General features: G+C 45.4%; 1 protein-coding gene across 1 annotated transcript; it reads left to right on the top strand.

Annotated features, from left to right (window-relative positions):
- Nucleotides 1-5,493: 5,493 nt before the first annotated feature.
- Nucleotides 5,494-16,528, top strand: WNT16 (Wnt family member 16). The gene is made up of 4 exons (XM_085525687.1): nt 5,494-5,720; nt 5,805-6,046; nt 7,660-7,946; nt 13,696-16,528. The coding sequence occupies exons 1-4, from the start codon at nt 5,632-5,634 to the stop codon at nt 14,158-14,160; spliced, it is 1,083 nt and encodes a 360-aa protein (XP_085381813.1). The 5' UTR covers nt 5,494-5,631; the 3' UTR covers nt 14,161-16,528.
- Nucleotides 16,529-16,539: the final 11 nt, after the last annotated feature.

Genomic DNA, 16,539 nt, shown 5'->3' with positions numbered 1-16,539 from the left:
TTCTTTGAGATGGCCTTTAATATCCGATGATAGAACAAACCTTTATGAAGAGAAAGATTACCTTCTTACTGAGGAGCTTCTGGCAGCTTTGTTTTAACACCTGTTATGTTCACCCTTGGTGGAGAGACACATTTTTATGTGGGCCTTGCATTACATAGACCACAACCATGTGATTGTTATTTTTTTAATCCATTGAAGAGTGTTAAGTGGCAACAAGACAAGGATTATTGATGGACTACAGGAGAAGTGCTGAGGCAGACGAGACTAAATTAATCATAGAATAACAAAATCACCAAGGTTGGAAAAGATCTACAAGATCATCCAGTCCAACCATCCACCTGTCCCCAGCAGTTCTCACTAAACCATGTCCCTCAACGCAACATGTCAATATATTTTGAACACCTCCAGGGTCAGTGATTCCACCACCTCCGTGGGCAGACCATTACAGTGCCTGAACACTCTCTTGAAGAAGACGTATTTCCTAATGTCCAGCCTGAATCTCCCCTGGTGCAATTTGAGGCCATTCCCTCTAGTCCTATCTTTAGTTACATGCAGTGAAACAGGCAAGATCACTGAAATTAGGACACAAGGTGGGCAGTGAATTACTGGAATCTCATGCTCGGTATGTTTTGACTGTTTTCACAAAACTTGAAAAATGTGAACTGGACATGTGAGGTCATTTGTTCTTTCCTTCCTACCACCACCACACTACAGATAGCAAGTGATGACAAACATTCTGCCATTGCCAGCGCAACACTGTTCCCTCCTGTTTCTTCCTAAGTTTCCTCTTTCTGAAATTGGCCTTGTAGGTAAGTTTACACCCAGGGTGCAAGGAGGCTGATTACTTGACCCAATGCTTGCGGATTAGGTGCACATCATTACCTAGATCTTTACCTGCTCCGTGCCTAACATACAGCATCACTCACACAAGCTTGCACACGAGCTGGGCACCTGATCCTGCTCACTTCAGAAACCCACATATAAAGCAGACTTTCACTTACAGCAATGGAGTATTTGTGCTGCACCCTCAGGAGGGTATGAAACTGATTTAAAAACTGTGTAAGAACTACTTTTCCCCTCTAACATCACTCAGGTTCTTTCATAGAGTGGAGCTGTGTACATCATTACCTCCTAGAAGTTCTGCAACATTAGCCAGGACCAATGCTCCAGTCTCATACGCTTCATGTAAAATAATAATAATAATAATAATAATAATAATAATAATAATAATAATAATAAACATTTAAAATAGTATCTAAGTATTATGAAAATCTTGAAGTATATTTTCTCAGTTCTCACATCTCCTAGAGCATTTCCCATTCCAAAGACAATACGATAAACTGACAGGTGACATAAATGTGCGCTGCTATTAACTACAATGTTATGACTAGTTTTAATTTTCAGTAGTCTAAGTGGGATGTGGGTGGAGTCAGAATTAAAACCTGTGATGTTTTTTTGTTCTGTTTGGTTTGGGGTGTTTTTTTTTGGTTTTTTTTTGCACCTTTCACACCCCTCTTAGTAATGCTTTGAAGCTTTATCAGCATTCCCTCGGCACATTTTGCTTAATACAGGCATGCCAAAAAATATCTCTCTGGAGTAACTCTAGACAATACCAACATTTAAACTGCCTGTGTCAGAGAACAGAATTTGCCAGCAGCACTTCAGGCTGGACCAGTCTCTGAGTGCCCTGATCAAGCTGTAGGGGTCCCTGTTCATTGCAGGGGCAATGGACTAGATGACCCTCAAGGGTCCTTTCCAACTCAAATGGTTCCATAAGAAACCAGGATCTGCTCCCAAAATGCAAACAGATCCTGAGTTCTCATGTGCATGTTGGAAAAGACCATCTGGTCTCCAAAGCCAGCCTGAGCCTCCCCTGCCGCAGAGTATCACCAGCAGCAGCAGATTGCCAGGAGAGCTGCTCTGCAACTGCAGCAGCAATGGGCATTGAAGTTAATGAATCCAGCAGACTTCCTTGGAGATTTCATGAACATTAATAGGGAATGGAAAGGATGTTGAGAGGTCTGCTCACTCCTTGCCTTTCCAGTCCGGTTTTTCCCTTTTTTACAATGCACATAGAAAATGTCAGTCTGTGTACGGTGCTGTGAAGTGATTATAGAGACAATAGCTTTGAAATCATTATGTGTGTTTGTGAGGTCTCTGTCTGCCACCATGAACCAGAGGCACTTCAATTGCCTTTCCAGGCATCTGGAAACTCAGCGTGCCAGATCTACAATAGCCACAGACACAAATACTTTCAGGCTACATATGCTGAAAAGAAAAGGAAAAAAAATAGTGAAAATGGGGGTGTTGGGAGCCCTGTCCTGAGGTATCAGGTCTCCCTGCACACCTTTGCTTCCTCCTACAGCCAAGGAGGAAGGGGATGGAGGCAGAGACAAGGGCATGGGAAGGCTGGGATGGGCCAGGCCTACCAGGTTTTGCAGGTGCCAGCATGCAGATCTGTGTGTTGGGAGCTGAGCACACTGTGCCATCAGGTTACAGCCCTGCAATGAATATTTCGCTGGCAGGTGAGTTCACAGCTATTTAAAACCACCAACTCAACAGTCCATGTTGGTCCTTTCCAACTGAGGACTCTCAAGGTTGGGCAGCACTGCGTCCTTCACCCTGGTTCTGCTGGTACACCACACCTGGAAACAGCCAGGGAATTTTCCTCAGGTGGGCATGTTGCTGCCAACAGACTTGGACTCTGAGTACAACACCCTGTGCTGAAATGGATCCAGTTCCTTCAGTGCCTGATCTCAGCACCTCCCAGGCTCCTGGTGTCAGCAGATGCCATCGTGGTGGAGTAGAGGTGGATTGAAAGTGCATTCGATGAGTTAGAAGACTGTAGTTTGTACCACTACACACAATTTCATACCTGAAGGAATGGCCTAACCTAGAGAATATGGGAGATACTTCTGTTTGGAAGGTGGGCTTCATGCTCAGTTCATTAAGATAAGGGGTTGCTGTCTCCACTGGGCAGTAGGGCCCATGTGTGTGGGAAGGGTAATGCAGAATGTCGTGTGGCTCTGACATTTGGGTGCCTCTGCTAAGCATCAGAAGTTCCAGGATAAAGAAAATCACTTGAACCAAAATGATTTCCAAAAGTGGTGACTTGTTTAGGGAAACCTGAGGGTGTTTAACTTAACTAGTAAATAGAACAGCAGCCCTTGGTCATGGTGACAACAGGAGCCATTAATTGCATTAAGAGATATTTAGTCCATCTTCCAGGTATATCATCCTCTAAGTGATCCACTTATGTATACTGATGCCACACAGTGGAGTACTTTAACTAATGAAGAATGAAATTAGTTAAAATGAAATAAAAAATAATTACATATCTGCAATCATCTCTGTCATGATCATATTAATCATAATTAAATAGCACATTTCTAAGTGTCCGATGAGGAAACACCTCTTCACTGAGTCACATTTCCTTCTTTTTTCTTCTTAATTTTTCTTCAACAGTTTATTGTCTTCTTTTTAAAACAGAAAACTGTGGGCATTTTACTATGAATAAGCAAAGAAAGCCCCACCTTAGACAATGAATGTTAGATAAGAAATAAGCCAGATTTATCTTCCTTGATTTAGATCAATTTTTGACGATTTGTGTTCAGTTTCTGACCTCTGTTGGAGTAACAGCCACCCCTGGCTGTGCTGCTGCATATGCCCAGGGAACAACGCAGAGAGATGATGCAAATGGCAGAGAGGGAAGTGAGGACAGGAGCAGGAAAGTCTGGAGTTGTGGTGGGTGACCATGCCACTGTAGCCAGGGAAGAGGTACAGAGCTGCAGGCAGAGGGGCAGTGGTTGAAAACAGATGGGAAAAGAGACAGATGGAGGGCTGGGACAAACAAACACAGTAATCCAAACTGCTTACAATCAGATGTTCATGGAAAAGTTTGTCCTGCTTACAGTCCTGCACAGAGGATGAACTGAAGGATCTCAAGAGGTCCCTCACAATATGTACCCTTTAGCATCTGCCCTTCAAATTGCACTGCTTCACTCTACACCAGCTTATACGATCAAAACCTTTTCTTAACTACCTAATGGCTATGATAGCATAGAATGTAGGCAAAATTAGATCCCAGTACAGGGGATCTGAAAAAGAGAATTTTTAAGTTATCCTGGATAAGATCTTACACAAATAGGTTTGAAATTTTTCAAATCAATGCTTTTTTAATTAAAATGTTATGTAAATTGTTACTGGAATGTAAGATTCTGCAGCTTCTCGACAAAATCTCAAGTATAGGAATTTATAATAAAAGGCTCCAGACTAAAAGAGAGACAAAGAGAAAGCAAGAGGAGAACCCAGTTAAAACAACAGGCAGGAAAAACGTAATCAGAATAGCTGATTAATGCAACAAGTGGGTTAGAATGGGAATGAGAAATACAGCACAGCCAGGTCAGGGCTTTGAATTACTTCAATAGGTGGAGCCAGAAAGCAGCAGGGAGGGTAACTGGGTATTTCCCTGACACAGCCCATGCAGTTTGGCCGGCTCAGGCCTGTCAGTGTGTCCCAGTGTGGTCCTCTGTCCCTTTCCTCACTCTGGACAAAGTTCCTCTGTAACCACAAGCAGATGTTCTCCAGGCTGAAATTCAGAGCGGAGAAACAAGCTGAAATGAAAGATCTGAATGACTTATTGGGCCAAGTTGAGTCTGCCCAGCACCAGTGGTGCCGTGGAGACCTTTTAAGAGCAGTCAAATGAACATGAAGTAGGAAGGAGACAGTTTTATGGCTCTGGTTGTACCCCCAGCCAGCACTCTTGAAATATCTTAGTACATGCACCAGGATACAGGCAGGGTGAACATCACTTTCATGCGATTATTTCTCTACATGCCATGCTCTTAAAAACTGTCCATCAAGATGATTTATTTTGCTCTTTGCTTAGTGCTATTGTCAGTCAGCAGAAGCCTTGTCATTCAATTACAGCTGTGTCACAGCAGAGCCTGCCCAGAGCTGCACTGTTACCCGGGCTGTGTATAGTGTGCAAAGCAGAGCTGGAAGCCCAGGGCGTCGGTGATGCTCTGCATCATGCATCAGGCTGCCAGCATGGGCTGAAAGTGACTTTCGGCACCAGATTAAGTGATTAACAAATACTAAATTAGTAGTTGATAAGACTTAGGATGAAGTTAACAGGACTAGGCAAATGAGCAGTGATCTGACTCTAGGGCCGGTTATCATGCACTACGAAAGTACTGGGAAATTTAAATTAAACGTGTGGGAAACAATCTCATTAACAACACCGCTCCTCCTGCTTCCTTTCTGTGCATGAATTCGCTGCAGCCCGATGCCTGCAGCACACCCCGCGGTGCCGGCACTGTCAACACCCCCATAAGGAGCTTCAGTCCCAGAGGAAGAGAAGGGCAGCACCAAGGGGCTGGCGGCGGTGCGGGGCGGTGCGGATCGGTGCGCAGTTCCCCGCTCCCCGCCCCGGCCCGCCCCGCTCCCCGGGCGGCCAATGCGAGGCCGGAGGAGGCAGAGCCGGGACCGGCCCGGGGGAAAGCATCAAGCCCAACTTTCTCACCTTGAAGGGAATAAAGCTCTCCCGATGCTTCCCCGCCCGTCGCCATCCCCACCGGCCCGGGCTGTCCCCGCGGAGGACGGAGCCGAGTAGGGGCTCGATGCGCGGCCATGGGACGCGGGGCCGCCTTCGGTCGAAGCGTGCTGCGGGCAGCGATGCTGCTCGCCCTCTGCCCCGGCGCCGCGGGCGGCACATGGATGTGAGTAACCGGGCTCGGGGATGGGGGATCGGGGCAGAGCGGCGCGGATCCGCCGGTCCCGGCGCTGACGGGGCTGTTCCGCAGGTGGCTGGGCATCGCGGCCGCCGGCGGGCCGGAGAAACCGGGCTGCTCCAGCCCTCCGTTGAGCCCCGGGCAGCAGGAGCTGTGCAGGCAGAAGCCGGAGCTGGTGCCAGCCATCCGGGAGGGAGCTCGTCTCGGCCTCCAGGAGTGCCGCAGCCAATTCCGACACGAGCGCTGGGACTGCCGCCCGCCGCCCCCCGTCCAGCGCCGCCCGCCCGCAGCCTTCGGGCAGCAGCTGAGCAGCGGTGAGTGTCGCCCCGGGGGCTGCCCGCGTTGTCTGTCCGAGCTGCTGCTGCTGCTGCTGCTACCTGTTGTCATCCTCTGCTTCACGCTCCCGGGGATGACGGCGCCTTGAAGTAGACACGCTTACTTAACTGTGTTGAAATGTTTATTCTTAGGCTGAGGTTGATGTGCCCTTACTTGTGTCGCGATTGCTAAATGGGTGACACGCGGTTTCAAAAAGGTGCTTGCCAGCAGGTAAAAATCTACTCACGCCCCATACTGAACAGGAATTACTTTAATACTTTGCACGTGCACTTGGTCAGTGGTGCTGCTCAGCACAGCCAGAGCAGCGCTGCTCCCACCACGTGAACTGCTGATGGGACTGCTGAGATTTCCTCAGGAACAGGGACTTTGTGTTTGTATGGAATAGCAGTCTGAGGGCCTTACTCATATGGGTTTCTTTTGAGGGCTGCTTGCTGATTTCAGCACAGCCACCGACGTGAGCTCCATTAAGTATTGCAGCACCTCATCCCGGTTTTGTGCAATCGTCACTTTATGCTACAGGAGTGGGGAGAAAAAAACATAAAATAAGCAGTAAGAAGAGATGTATGTGGGAGGGGAGCAAGAATTTCACTCTTTCCTATGCAGCCACTTGCACTGCTTGCTTGTCCTTCTGGCCAAAGGGAAGAACTGCCACTAAAGCCCCTCAGCTGTGTGACAGTGCTGAGCCACCAAGCTCCGTTGCTGTGTCCCAGGGAAAGGTTTTGTGATGGAACCAGCACCACAGACTGACATGGAAAGGAAAAAGGAGCAAGAATGTTCCAGTTGATGAGTAGGAGCACTGGGACTGGGAATAGGAGGGTGTTTTTCAACAGTGGAGATTAGCGCAGGGAAATTTTAGCTGGAGTTAGTGGCTGGGCGTTGATTTTAGGTTTGCTTAGAGAGTGTGTGGTGCTTTGTGCCACATTGTGCCAGGATCGCTGGAGAGGCCCAAGCATAGTGTGTCCATAGTTCTTTGGAGATAGCAGATACAACGGAAGCAGATAAGGGATTTGTGAGCTTCTGTCCTTTCTATCTTTGGAGAAGCATGTGGCCAACATATTCTTGTGCCATCCCAACTACTACCTGGTTTAAGAATCAGGGGGCTGTTTGCTCTGTGCATAATGACAACCTCAGTGCTTGCTCTGACCCCGGGATCTTGACATCTTGAAGTTCATCCTCCAAGATCCGAACTAACTCCTTCATCCAACTGATACAAATAGTGAAAATCAGAGTGGGGGAAAGAGTAAGAAGGGTTAGGTTGAGTGAGGATTTTTTGTTGTTCTTTGTTTTGATTAAAGCTTTATTGGCTCAGAAGTTTCATTGACCAATAAAGTTCCCAACCAGATTTAGAAAGCAGTTACCAAGAATCAAGCAGCCAGAAACAGCAGAATGAATAGAACAGCCACATGAATAGGCACTGGAGTGTTTTTTTCTGGGTGTGAATATTACCAGTTTGAAAGAAGTTAACTCTGGAGACCAAGCTGTGACAGCTTTTCAGTTCAGAACTGTTCCCTTTTAATATTGCTCTGGCTGATAAAATGCCAGGATGCAGCGCGAAGGAGCCGTGAGCTAACAGCCCTGCATTGCTTTGCAGGCACAAAGGAGTCCGCGTTTGTGTATGCCGTGACGGCAGCAGGGCTGGTGCATGCCGTGACCCGCTCCTGCAGCGCAGGGAACGTGACCGAGTGCTCCTGTGACACCAAGCTGCAGGGTGGGGGCTCGGCCAGCGAGGGCTGGCACTGGGGCGGCTGCTCCGACGACATCCACTACGGGATGTCCTTCAGCAGGAGCTTCCTGGATGCGCCCATCAGGAATGCGTCAGGAAAGAGCAGCAACGGGCTGCTGGCCATGAACCTGCACAACAACGAGGCTGGGAGGCAGGTACGTGTTGCTTCTGGGCGTGGGAGCCATGGTTAGCCTTGTTCTGTTCACAAATAGCATCAGACAAGTGAGGCTGGTCCTTGACTGCAGGTACAAGTGGCAAGAACTGGGCTGACACCTCCAAAGTCAACAGTTGCAAACCCAGAATCAAGTTGTTCTTAACTAAGTAACTGAATTAAATACAGTCCACAAAGAACAAGTTGGTTCTGGAGTACTTATCAAAGTGCTCACAAATAGATAATCCGTACTCAATTCCATAGCAATCTTTAACTAGTCTCAGAATACTACTTTATCTGTAATATTCCATTATTGCTTGGGTTTTTAATTCTAATTCTTTCTAATGATGAATGAACAGACTCACTGGAGACCATCGTTCATTTGGGATCCACAGTCTGGGGTTCTCATCTGTGGGCAGTAGTCTAGGATTAATGAAGAAAAGGAGATTCAACCTTTTCCTTTGAAAGATGAGTTGAAAATGACAGTTCTCCTACAGTTCTCCCAGGAGAATTCAAAGCCCTGGCGGCAGAGTAAGTGTTCCTGCCATCATACAGTGCATGTGTGTGGGATGCTGGGTCCTCTGTGCTGGTCTGCAGAGAATCCTGATAAATGGGACAGAAACAAGCAGCCACTACAGGTGATCTGAGTCTGCAGTCAGGTGGCTGAGGTTTACATCTGCAATGTCAGAGCGTTCTGGTTCTTACTCTAAAATTACTTTCCCTGCTTTACACGGGAGTTTTTAACTTCATAAGCGTTTGATGGCTCTCTCTGGCCCCATAATCTGTTCTGCTCAGTAACAGCGCTGTAACTGAAGAAAAGAAATGGTGACTCTCTGGTTTTGGACGACATATTGTTCACACTTGCTGGTTGACATTGTAACTCTGAAATTTCAGAAAAAGCATGGCTGGGTTTAGTGGAAATAACTATCAGATATGGTTTGGGAATAGCCACAGTAAGCCAGTGTTTCAAAAAAGAGCCACGGTGGTAGCACTGCAAGCTGTTTTAATGTAAACTTACTTTTACATGTTATGAGGTAATATATTTTATTTAATTAAGTTATATTGCTGGAAAAATAGAAAATCTTTGAGAGACATAGACCCTTTTTAGGTCTGAAGACCTCCTATTGAAACAGACTGAGACAGTTGGAGTTGTTCAGCACGGAGAAGAGAAGGCCTTGAAGAGACCTTATAGCTGCCTTCCAGTACATGAAGGGAGCCTACAGGATGGGGAGATACTCAGTATCTGGGAGTGTAGTGATGGGACAAAGAGGAATGGCTTTATACTAAAGGAGGGACAGTTTAGATCATATGTTGGGAGGAAATGCTTTACTCAGAGGCTGGTGAGGCCCTGGCACAGTCTGCCCAGAGAAGCTGTGGATGCCTCATCTCTGCGGGCACTCAAGGCCAGGTTGGATGGGATCCTGGGCAGCCTGAGCTGTGGGTGGCAGCCCTGCCCATGGCACGGGGTTGGGATTGGATGGACTTTAATTCCCTTCCAACCCAAACCATTCTCCAATTCTATGAAATAAACTTGAAGTAGACACTGAGAACAGTTACTTTGAGTTTAATTAGATGTCAGAGAGCTAAATCATCTCCAAGAAATGGTGGTTGGTATTGTGTAGTGGGGGATGTTAACAAAAGGGGAGGAGATTAAGTGGTTATTCATTAGAGAAAGAGTTATTAGTCATGTTTGTAAAGAGAAATAATTAAGGGAGGAGGTAATAGTCTTCAGAAAATAATCTCTCTTTAAACTCATGTTATTTCACGTGTGATACAGATATAGATTTTTATTTTGATGGTCATATTTGTCATTAGGAAGAGAACAACAATCCACAGTGACATTTTGGTCCACTCCTGCCAACCTGCTTTTCATGTATGCTGAGACTTCTGTTGTATCACCCATTCCAGAGGCTGATGAAAAGAATCAAATTCATGGCAATCAGTAAAACAGGACTATGATAGAGTGCCATTTTCTTAGATTAGTGTGACATTAGAGACTTGGAAACATAGTGCAAGACACTTGATGAACTCTGAAGGAAAAGAGATGCTATTTCTGAGTTTAGGTGGCAGTGGCACAGATCATTTCCTAGAAGCCCTGTTCTCTCTTCTACCTCTGTTCTTACTTAGTTCAGCATCAGTAGCAATTTTCTGTCCTTTTGCCTCCAGTGACAGCATCGATTCTGCACCATCTTTGTACTCAGAGCTCACTCATGCCCACACTGTTTTACAGCTGCCTACTGCAGCTGGGGTCAGGTTAGCTTTAAAGAGAGCTGGAGCTGGAGCTAATGTCTTTTAAGTTGGATCAGCTCATCTACGGTGATCCATCAGAGTCCATCAGGTCCTAAGGACACTGTAGGGTTTCGTACTTCTCATAAAATGTGGTGCATATGATGCATGTGATCATTTTTTTTCCAAGTTAACTTCACTGAAAAGAAAAACCCACCATCCACTGCAAGCCTGAAGATCCTTAGGTTTGGTGGTTTTCTAGCACTGGTGTATTTACTGTTCATTATCTTGAATGAAAATATGCAGAGTATTCAGTCAGCTTCTGTGCCTAAATATTTTTCAGCTGTAGGCTGAAGTAAATATTTTGACCATTGTCCAGGATGAATGATAACATTTATTGTTGGTCCTTGGGATTTTTAATAGTGGTATTAACTGAAGTAAAGTTTAGCAGAACTCTTAGATTTTCTAACTTCAAAATCCTTGATAGATGTTGGAAAATGTTGACTTTCATGTTTTGGGGCTTATAAAAAGGATGTTTTGCAATACATCTTGATACCTAATGACCTTTTGTAATAAATACTGTCATGCTCCTGGTTGTGTGTCTTGCAAGAGCAATCTTCCAGGGACAATACTGTTTGTTTGGAGTAACTCATGGAAATGGTATGTGGGGAATTCTCTTGCTCCTTTCCCATTCCCGTTTTATATCTCTACATTTCATAGTTAAGTCCAAGGTATATCAATTCTAAAAGAGTAATGATACTCTGACTGAGTTGTGTTTTGTTTATAGTACTAACTTGAACCTCCAAAAGTCCATATTTCATTCCTTATTCTGCTGCAGGATAATTCTTCTTCTTTTGGCATCATAATGTTTAGTGTACTTAGATATGCCTATGTGAGCTGCCTTGTGGAAAAGATAGGTACTACTGTAATAATATTTTTCCACAGGTGGAAGAGTTCCTGCTCAGTTACACACTAGTGAAAGTGGGCTTGTGATTGAATATGACCATCATAGACCTGTCTTGGTTCTATGCTGGTCATTTCTCACAAGCAAACAGCCATCTTGGTTTCATGACCAGCCTAGGGAAACCAAAAACCTGTACTGGTGGCTACGTGTCCACTGTGTTTGTGTGATCAGCAATGTGCATCCTAACATCTGTATGAAGTCTTAATATTTAGGGAGACTTCTGTCCCAGTATTTCATGAATAACTGAAAATATTCCCCATGTGAACCTAGAGATGTGACACCAAGCACCGGCTGGGGAGTGAAGCTGGAAATTATGTTTCTCTGGGCACTAGAGTGTGTTGTAGCCACGTCCCCACAGAAGGGCTGTGTCAGCTCTGTAGGCACTGGATTAGATTTGTTGCCAAGAAAAAAAGCAAGAGAAGATTCCAAGTCTCTAAATTTTGCCAGATGTTCAACTTTTGGAGTTTGTTAATGGAATTCACGTGACAGCTAGAGGTCTAGGCCTGTGTTTTGTAATCAGCCAAAGCAAGATGTGAGCTCCCAGTGCTGTCAGCAGAATTGGCCCAGAATATGTTGGCATCCAACCAGAAAACCTGCCCATTCTAGCAGCTGGGAAGCAGTAACCTAGGGTCAAGCACAACTGTGATGACACCATCAATCATTTGAAAGCAGATTGCATCAAAACTTTATGGAAGGAGCCAGAGCCGCACTGAAAAAGAACACAAATGTTTGTGATTGCAGTGTATATTCTCAATGACTCCACACAGATGTACACTGGTAGCTCTCACATTGATCTGATGTTCCATATACAGCTAGTGTATGCTGTTTTTTTTATACTTTGACATTAACCCAAGACTCCAATATCATCTCCCACTCCTGTTTATAATCTGTCTCCCTTTAGTTTCCATTAATTTATTCTCAGAGAAAGACCCCTGAATGTCACTACTGGGCTAGCTGCCCACATGGAGGTCACTCACCATTAACACCTAGCAGACATGTTCAGGACTTCCCCAGACCGAAGATTTAGGGTGAGCTTTAATAAAGAACATAAAGGTTTTATCTTTCCGCCATTGTAGGAAATAGTGTTTCCTCTGCAGAAGAATATTTTAAATCTGTGTTGGTTTTGCTGCATGAGAAGTTTTAAGAAAAAAAATACAATTCTCTCTTCCCATTACGTTTTCTAACTAACTACCTTTATTCTGGAAAAGAATTGTGATACAGAAGGCCAATAAAATGGAATAGCATAGCATGGCCTTACACACAATTAACCAGCAGTCCATGTGAGCCCACAGATGGCAACAAAGAATACAACAATTGAAAAGGTAAAACGAAACTCAAATTATCCTTTTGCTGTATTATATGCAATTATTTTTCTCCTTAACTTTTTCCTAACTGTCATGTGTCAAAAGTCTGACTGTATAATTTTATACCATGACTATTAGCTATTCTAGAAGGAAGTCTTATGCTGGTTGTCTGCTAACTGTCTGAATTAAAGTCCCAGATAAAGCAAGTTATTGGTTGTTTGCAGTTTCAGGTTCTTGGAGTCTTGCTTTCATATAAAGTAAGCCAGAATTCTTGTGTGTTGCAAAACAGGCTGCAGATTCCCACTGCTGGTCGGATAGCTGTTGTGCAGCCCAGTGCTTGCGTTCATCTGAGCTTAGATGTGTAGCCCATTTAAAGGCATGGGAAACAGTGAAAACTGATTGTAGTATGTGTATGCCTACGTTTCAAGATCAGGGTTTGTCACTATAAGAAACACCTTAGATTTACTACAGAAGACTGAGCTGAATGTCTCTCTGCAGAGCTCCAGTGTCTCCTTCCATGGCTTATCCCTGCAGCTCATGATGAGAGTATGCACTTACTGTGCTCTGGGGCACTCCATGAATCTGTGGGTTCGGCTGCTAGGTCACATTGGTCACACAGATGGTCCTAAGGTACCTCAAGCCATTCCTGTCACTCTGGTCACAGACTGCATTGTGACTAGTGATCTGGATGGTAGCCCCAAGGCATCCTTAGAAGATGTCACAGATGCTAATTCTTTTCCACCTTAGGAACCGTGCTGCTACCTGACCTGTTGCTGCTTCCCCTCCTGTTGTTTCCCACAAGGGCCATATGCACTTCAAAAAGAAAAGCTAGTGAGAAATACAAACTTCTGATATTGGCTTTTAGATACTACTTAGTTATTGCCATTGCAAGGTGCATATGTAGGTCATTTCTGGAGACCTTTTGAGCACCAACACGGGCTGCCCAGAGGCAGTCTCCTGCAGTCTCCTCTTTGGAGATCTTCAATAGCCACTTGGATGTGGCCTTGGGCACACTGCACTGGGCTTCCCTGCTGGAGCAGAGATTGTGCCAGGTCTCCCTGCCAACCTCAGCCTTTCTGCCATTGGGCTGCTCATGCTGGAAGCCTGGATGTAGAAACCGGGTTGATAAAATGCACCTTCCTATGGTCTGGCTGGCAGTAACAATATTAAATAGGTAGAGACTTCTGGGTTACTGATATCACGCTGTATTCTCAATGAATGAAAGACCACACCCAAATGTCTTCTCCCTTTGCTTTCAGGCTGTAGCGAAGCTGATGTCAGTGGACTGCCGTTGTCATGGTGTTTCTGGGTCGTGTGCTGTGAAAACCTGCTGGAAAACTATGTCCTCCTTTGAAAAGATTGGCCGATTTTTAAAGGATAAGTATGAAAACAGCATACAGGTATCAGACAAGATGAAAAAAAAGCTACGCAGGAAAGAGAAGAGCCAGAGGAAAATACCAATCCAGAAAGAAGACCTTCTTTATGTGAACAAATCACCCAATTACTGTGTCGAAGATCAGAAACTGGGCATCCCTGGGACTCAGGGCAGGGAGTGCAACCGCACGTCAGATGGACCTGATGGCTGCAACCTGCTGTGCTGCGGGCGTGGGTACAACACACATGTGGTCAGGCACGTGGAGAGGTGTGACTGCAAGTTCGTCTGGTGCTGCTACGTGCGCTGCCGGCGGTGTGAGACCATGACCGACGTACACACCTGCAAGTAGGGCTCAGCACAGAAACAGCTGAATCACCCCACAGCAGGCTGTGCACACAGCTGCCAAGCAGGCAGCAGTTACCAGGACAGGGACTATGGGGGATCCGCCTCTGGCGGAACAGGCATTGCTAAGCAGGGCATACTCCAAACAGTTGGTGTATGAAAGCCATGTGTGGAGAGCAGCCTGCACAGAGGGACAGCCACAGCAACAGGGAAAGACTCCCAGTGGTACATTTGAGCTATCTCTGTGTCAGAGTTAATACCTCTTTGGGACTTGAATAGCCACAACATCTTGAAGATCAATGTGGTTGGCAAGTACAGTGCAGAGAATCCAATATCTTATCGGCCAGAGGATGGAGGGCTAGGAGGCCTGTAAGATACATCAGATGGATCTGCTTGATGATTCATTTCTACCAGTCTTATGAAAAAAAAACAGGAATGCTGTATGTTCTGTTCACCCTGGAGCATTTCCTTTGCGACCTTTTGAAAAGCTCTCTGTGACGTGCAGGATTGCTCCTGGTACCCGGAAATGTGTGCGCCAATGGAGAGGTGGGATAGGAGAGAACGGCCCATTGGCCTGGAGCAAACTGTGCCCAGAGCAGGGGGGCTGGAGCATGGTTTAGTGAATGTGGTGAGCACGGAGTGCTGAACAGCAACCTCAGGGTCTTGTATAAGTTGTCTTTCAAATGCTCAAAGGCCATGTCTGAAGAGGGATAGAAATACAGCGTGGTATTTGAGGGAAGTGCTGTCCCTCACAGGTATCTCCTCAGCACCCAAGTGCACAATTTGCAATCAACCCATCATCACCCCAGTGCTGTACTGCATGTGATAACCTGCCATCTTCAGCCATCCTGGTGGGGCTCACCAGCAACTTCACAATTAGCCACGTGAGACTCAGCTCTATGAAATCTGTCATAAAATGAGAGATTTAAAACACTTCAAGCACATTCTGTTATACGATCTACAGCTAGAACTTGTCATTAGTATCCCAAGTCAGTTCAGTGCACCATGTCACTGAAGGATTGGCTCACACCACTAAAAGATTTCAACTGTTATCAATAACGTTTTCTCCCCTCCATATGTTGGCTTAATTCTCTTTTACATCTGCAAAAAAGGTTGTTTATTTTTATGCAGTGATACAATTCCTGGTTTAAAAAAGCATCACGGGAAAAGGATTTCTGTTGTTTAAATGTGCAAAGACCTATTTTTGATAAGACGAGAAAGTTTATATTTTGTAAATATTTAAATTATGCAAGTTATGTAAGAAGTTTCCAAAACTAATGTGCTAAGATTGCAGCCTTTGGCATCTGCTGATGTTTGTTACTATTGCAACAGCCTATAACTGATTTTTACTTGCATGTGAAGGGGAAACTTATTCAGAAGATTACTGAAATGTTCTTTATTTTTATGATCAGGTCAGCTATAACTGACCTGACACAGTGGTGACACTGGTGACACAGTGACGAGAAGCACTTATTTTGCTATTCTAAATGATCAGTAATTACTATTCTGTATAGTTTTTCTGTTCTTTTCAACCCATTTTTCATACAGTGAAATTTGGCTCCAGTGGTAAGTGGCATAACTCCCACTGACATCAGGAGGAATGCTCAGGGGCTGCCATCCCTTAACTTGTTCCATACAGGCAGGCATTTGTTAGAAATACACCCGTTGAGATACTTTGGTTGAAGCTTTCAAAGCTGTCGTTTATTTTCTCATGGAAGATGGTGATTCCCTGTCACCATCTATTGGATTTGTAGGTCAGGAAGGAAACAAAACCTGTGTTGTGGTACGTTGCTGCCTTGTGTAGAGTATCAGGAAGAGAAGAAGTCCTTTATATGCTGGTTCTTTGGTGACTGTCCTCCACTTTTAGCCAGTCTCACTGCATTGACCTAGCTCGATAATGGTCAGCATCAGGGATTTGCCCAGGAGAAAAGGGTGGATGTTCTTTACCAGGAGAGTGGTCAGGCCCTGGAACAGGCTGCCCAGGGAGGTTGTGGATGCCCCGTCCTTGGAGGTGTTCAAGGCCAGGTTGGACAGGGCCCTGGGCAACCTGATCTGAAGTTTGGTGGCCCTGTCAGGCAGGGGGGTTGGAACTTCATGATCCTTGAGATCCCTTCCAACCCAGGTCATTCTGTGATTCTGTAAAATATCTCAAAGGGCTGTTTCTGTGGTTTGGAACAGGACCAGCTCACACATCAGCATCTCACTGAGGAGCGGGGCAGTTGTGACAGGGCTCACACATTCAGGGTGTCCATGCCTGCTTGGGTAGCTCCTTACTTGAGGCTGCAGAGCAGTCATCTGGATCTAAAAGGTAAAGTAAAAATGGTTTTCTTGATAAATGTTATTAATAAAAGATTCTTTTTTTTTTCCTGGTTGAAGGGGGAAAGAG

This window comes from Coturnix japonica, chromosome 1, assembly GCF_054131305.1.
Source record: "Coturnix japonica strain WE chromosome 1, WE-NBRP24, whole genome shotgun sequence".
In the NCBI taxonomy this organism is placed as follows: domain Eukaryota; kingdom Metazoa; phylum Chordata; class Aves; order Galliformes; family Phasianidae; genus Coturnix; species Coturnix japonica.
The sequence above is the reverse complement of the archived record's forward strand: the minus strand, read 5'-3'. Positions and strand labels throughout refer to the sequence as shown.

Coding starts and splice junctions, on each gene's coding strand:
- WNT16 (XM_085525687.1), top strand. CDS start 5,632: ATGGGACGCGGGGCCGCCTTCGGTCGAAGCGTGCTGCGGGCAGCGATG. Junction 6,047..7,659: donor CGGGCAGCAGCTGAGCAGCG/GTGAGTGTCGCC, acceptor ATTGCTTTGCAG/GCACAAAGGAGTCCGCGTTT. Junction 7,947..13,695: donor ACAACGAGGCTGGGAGGCAG/GTACGTGTTGCT, acceptor CTTTGCTTTCAG/GCTGTAGCGAAGCTGATGTC.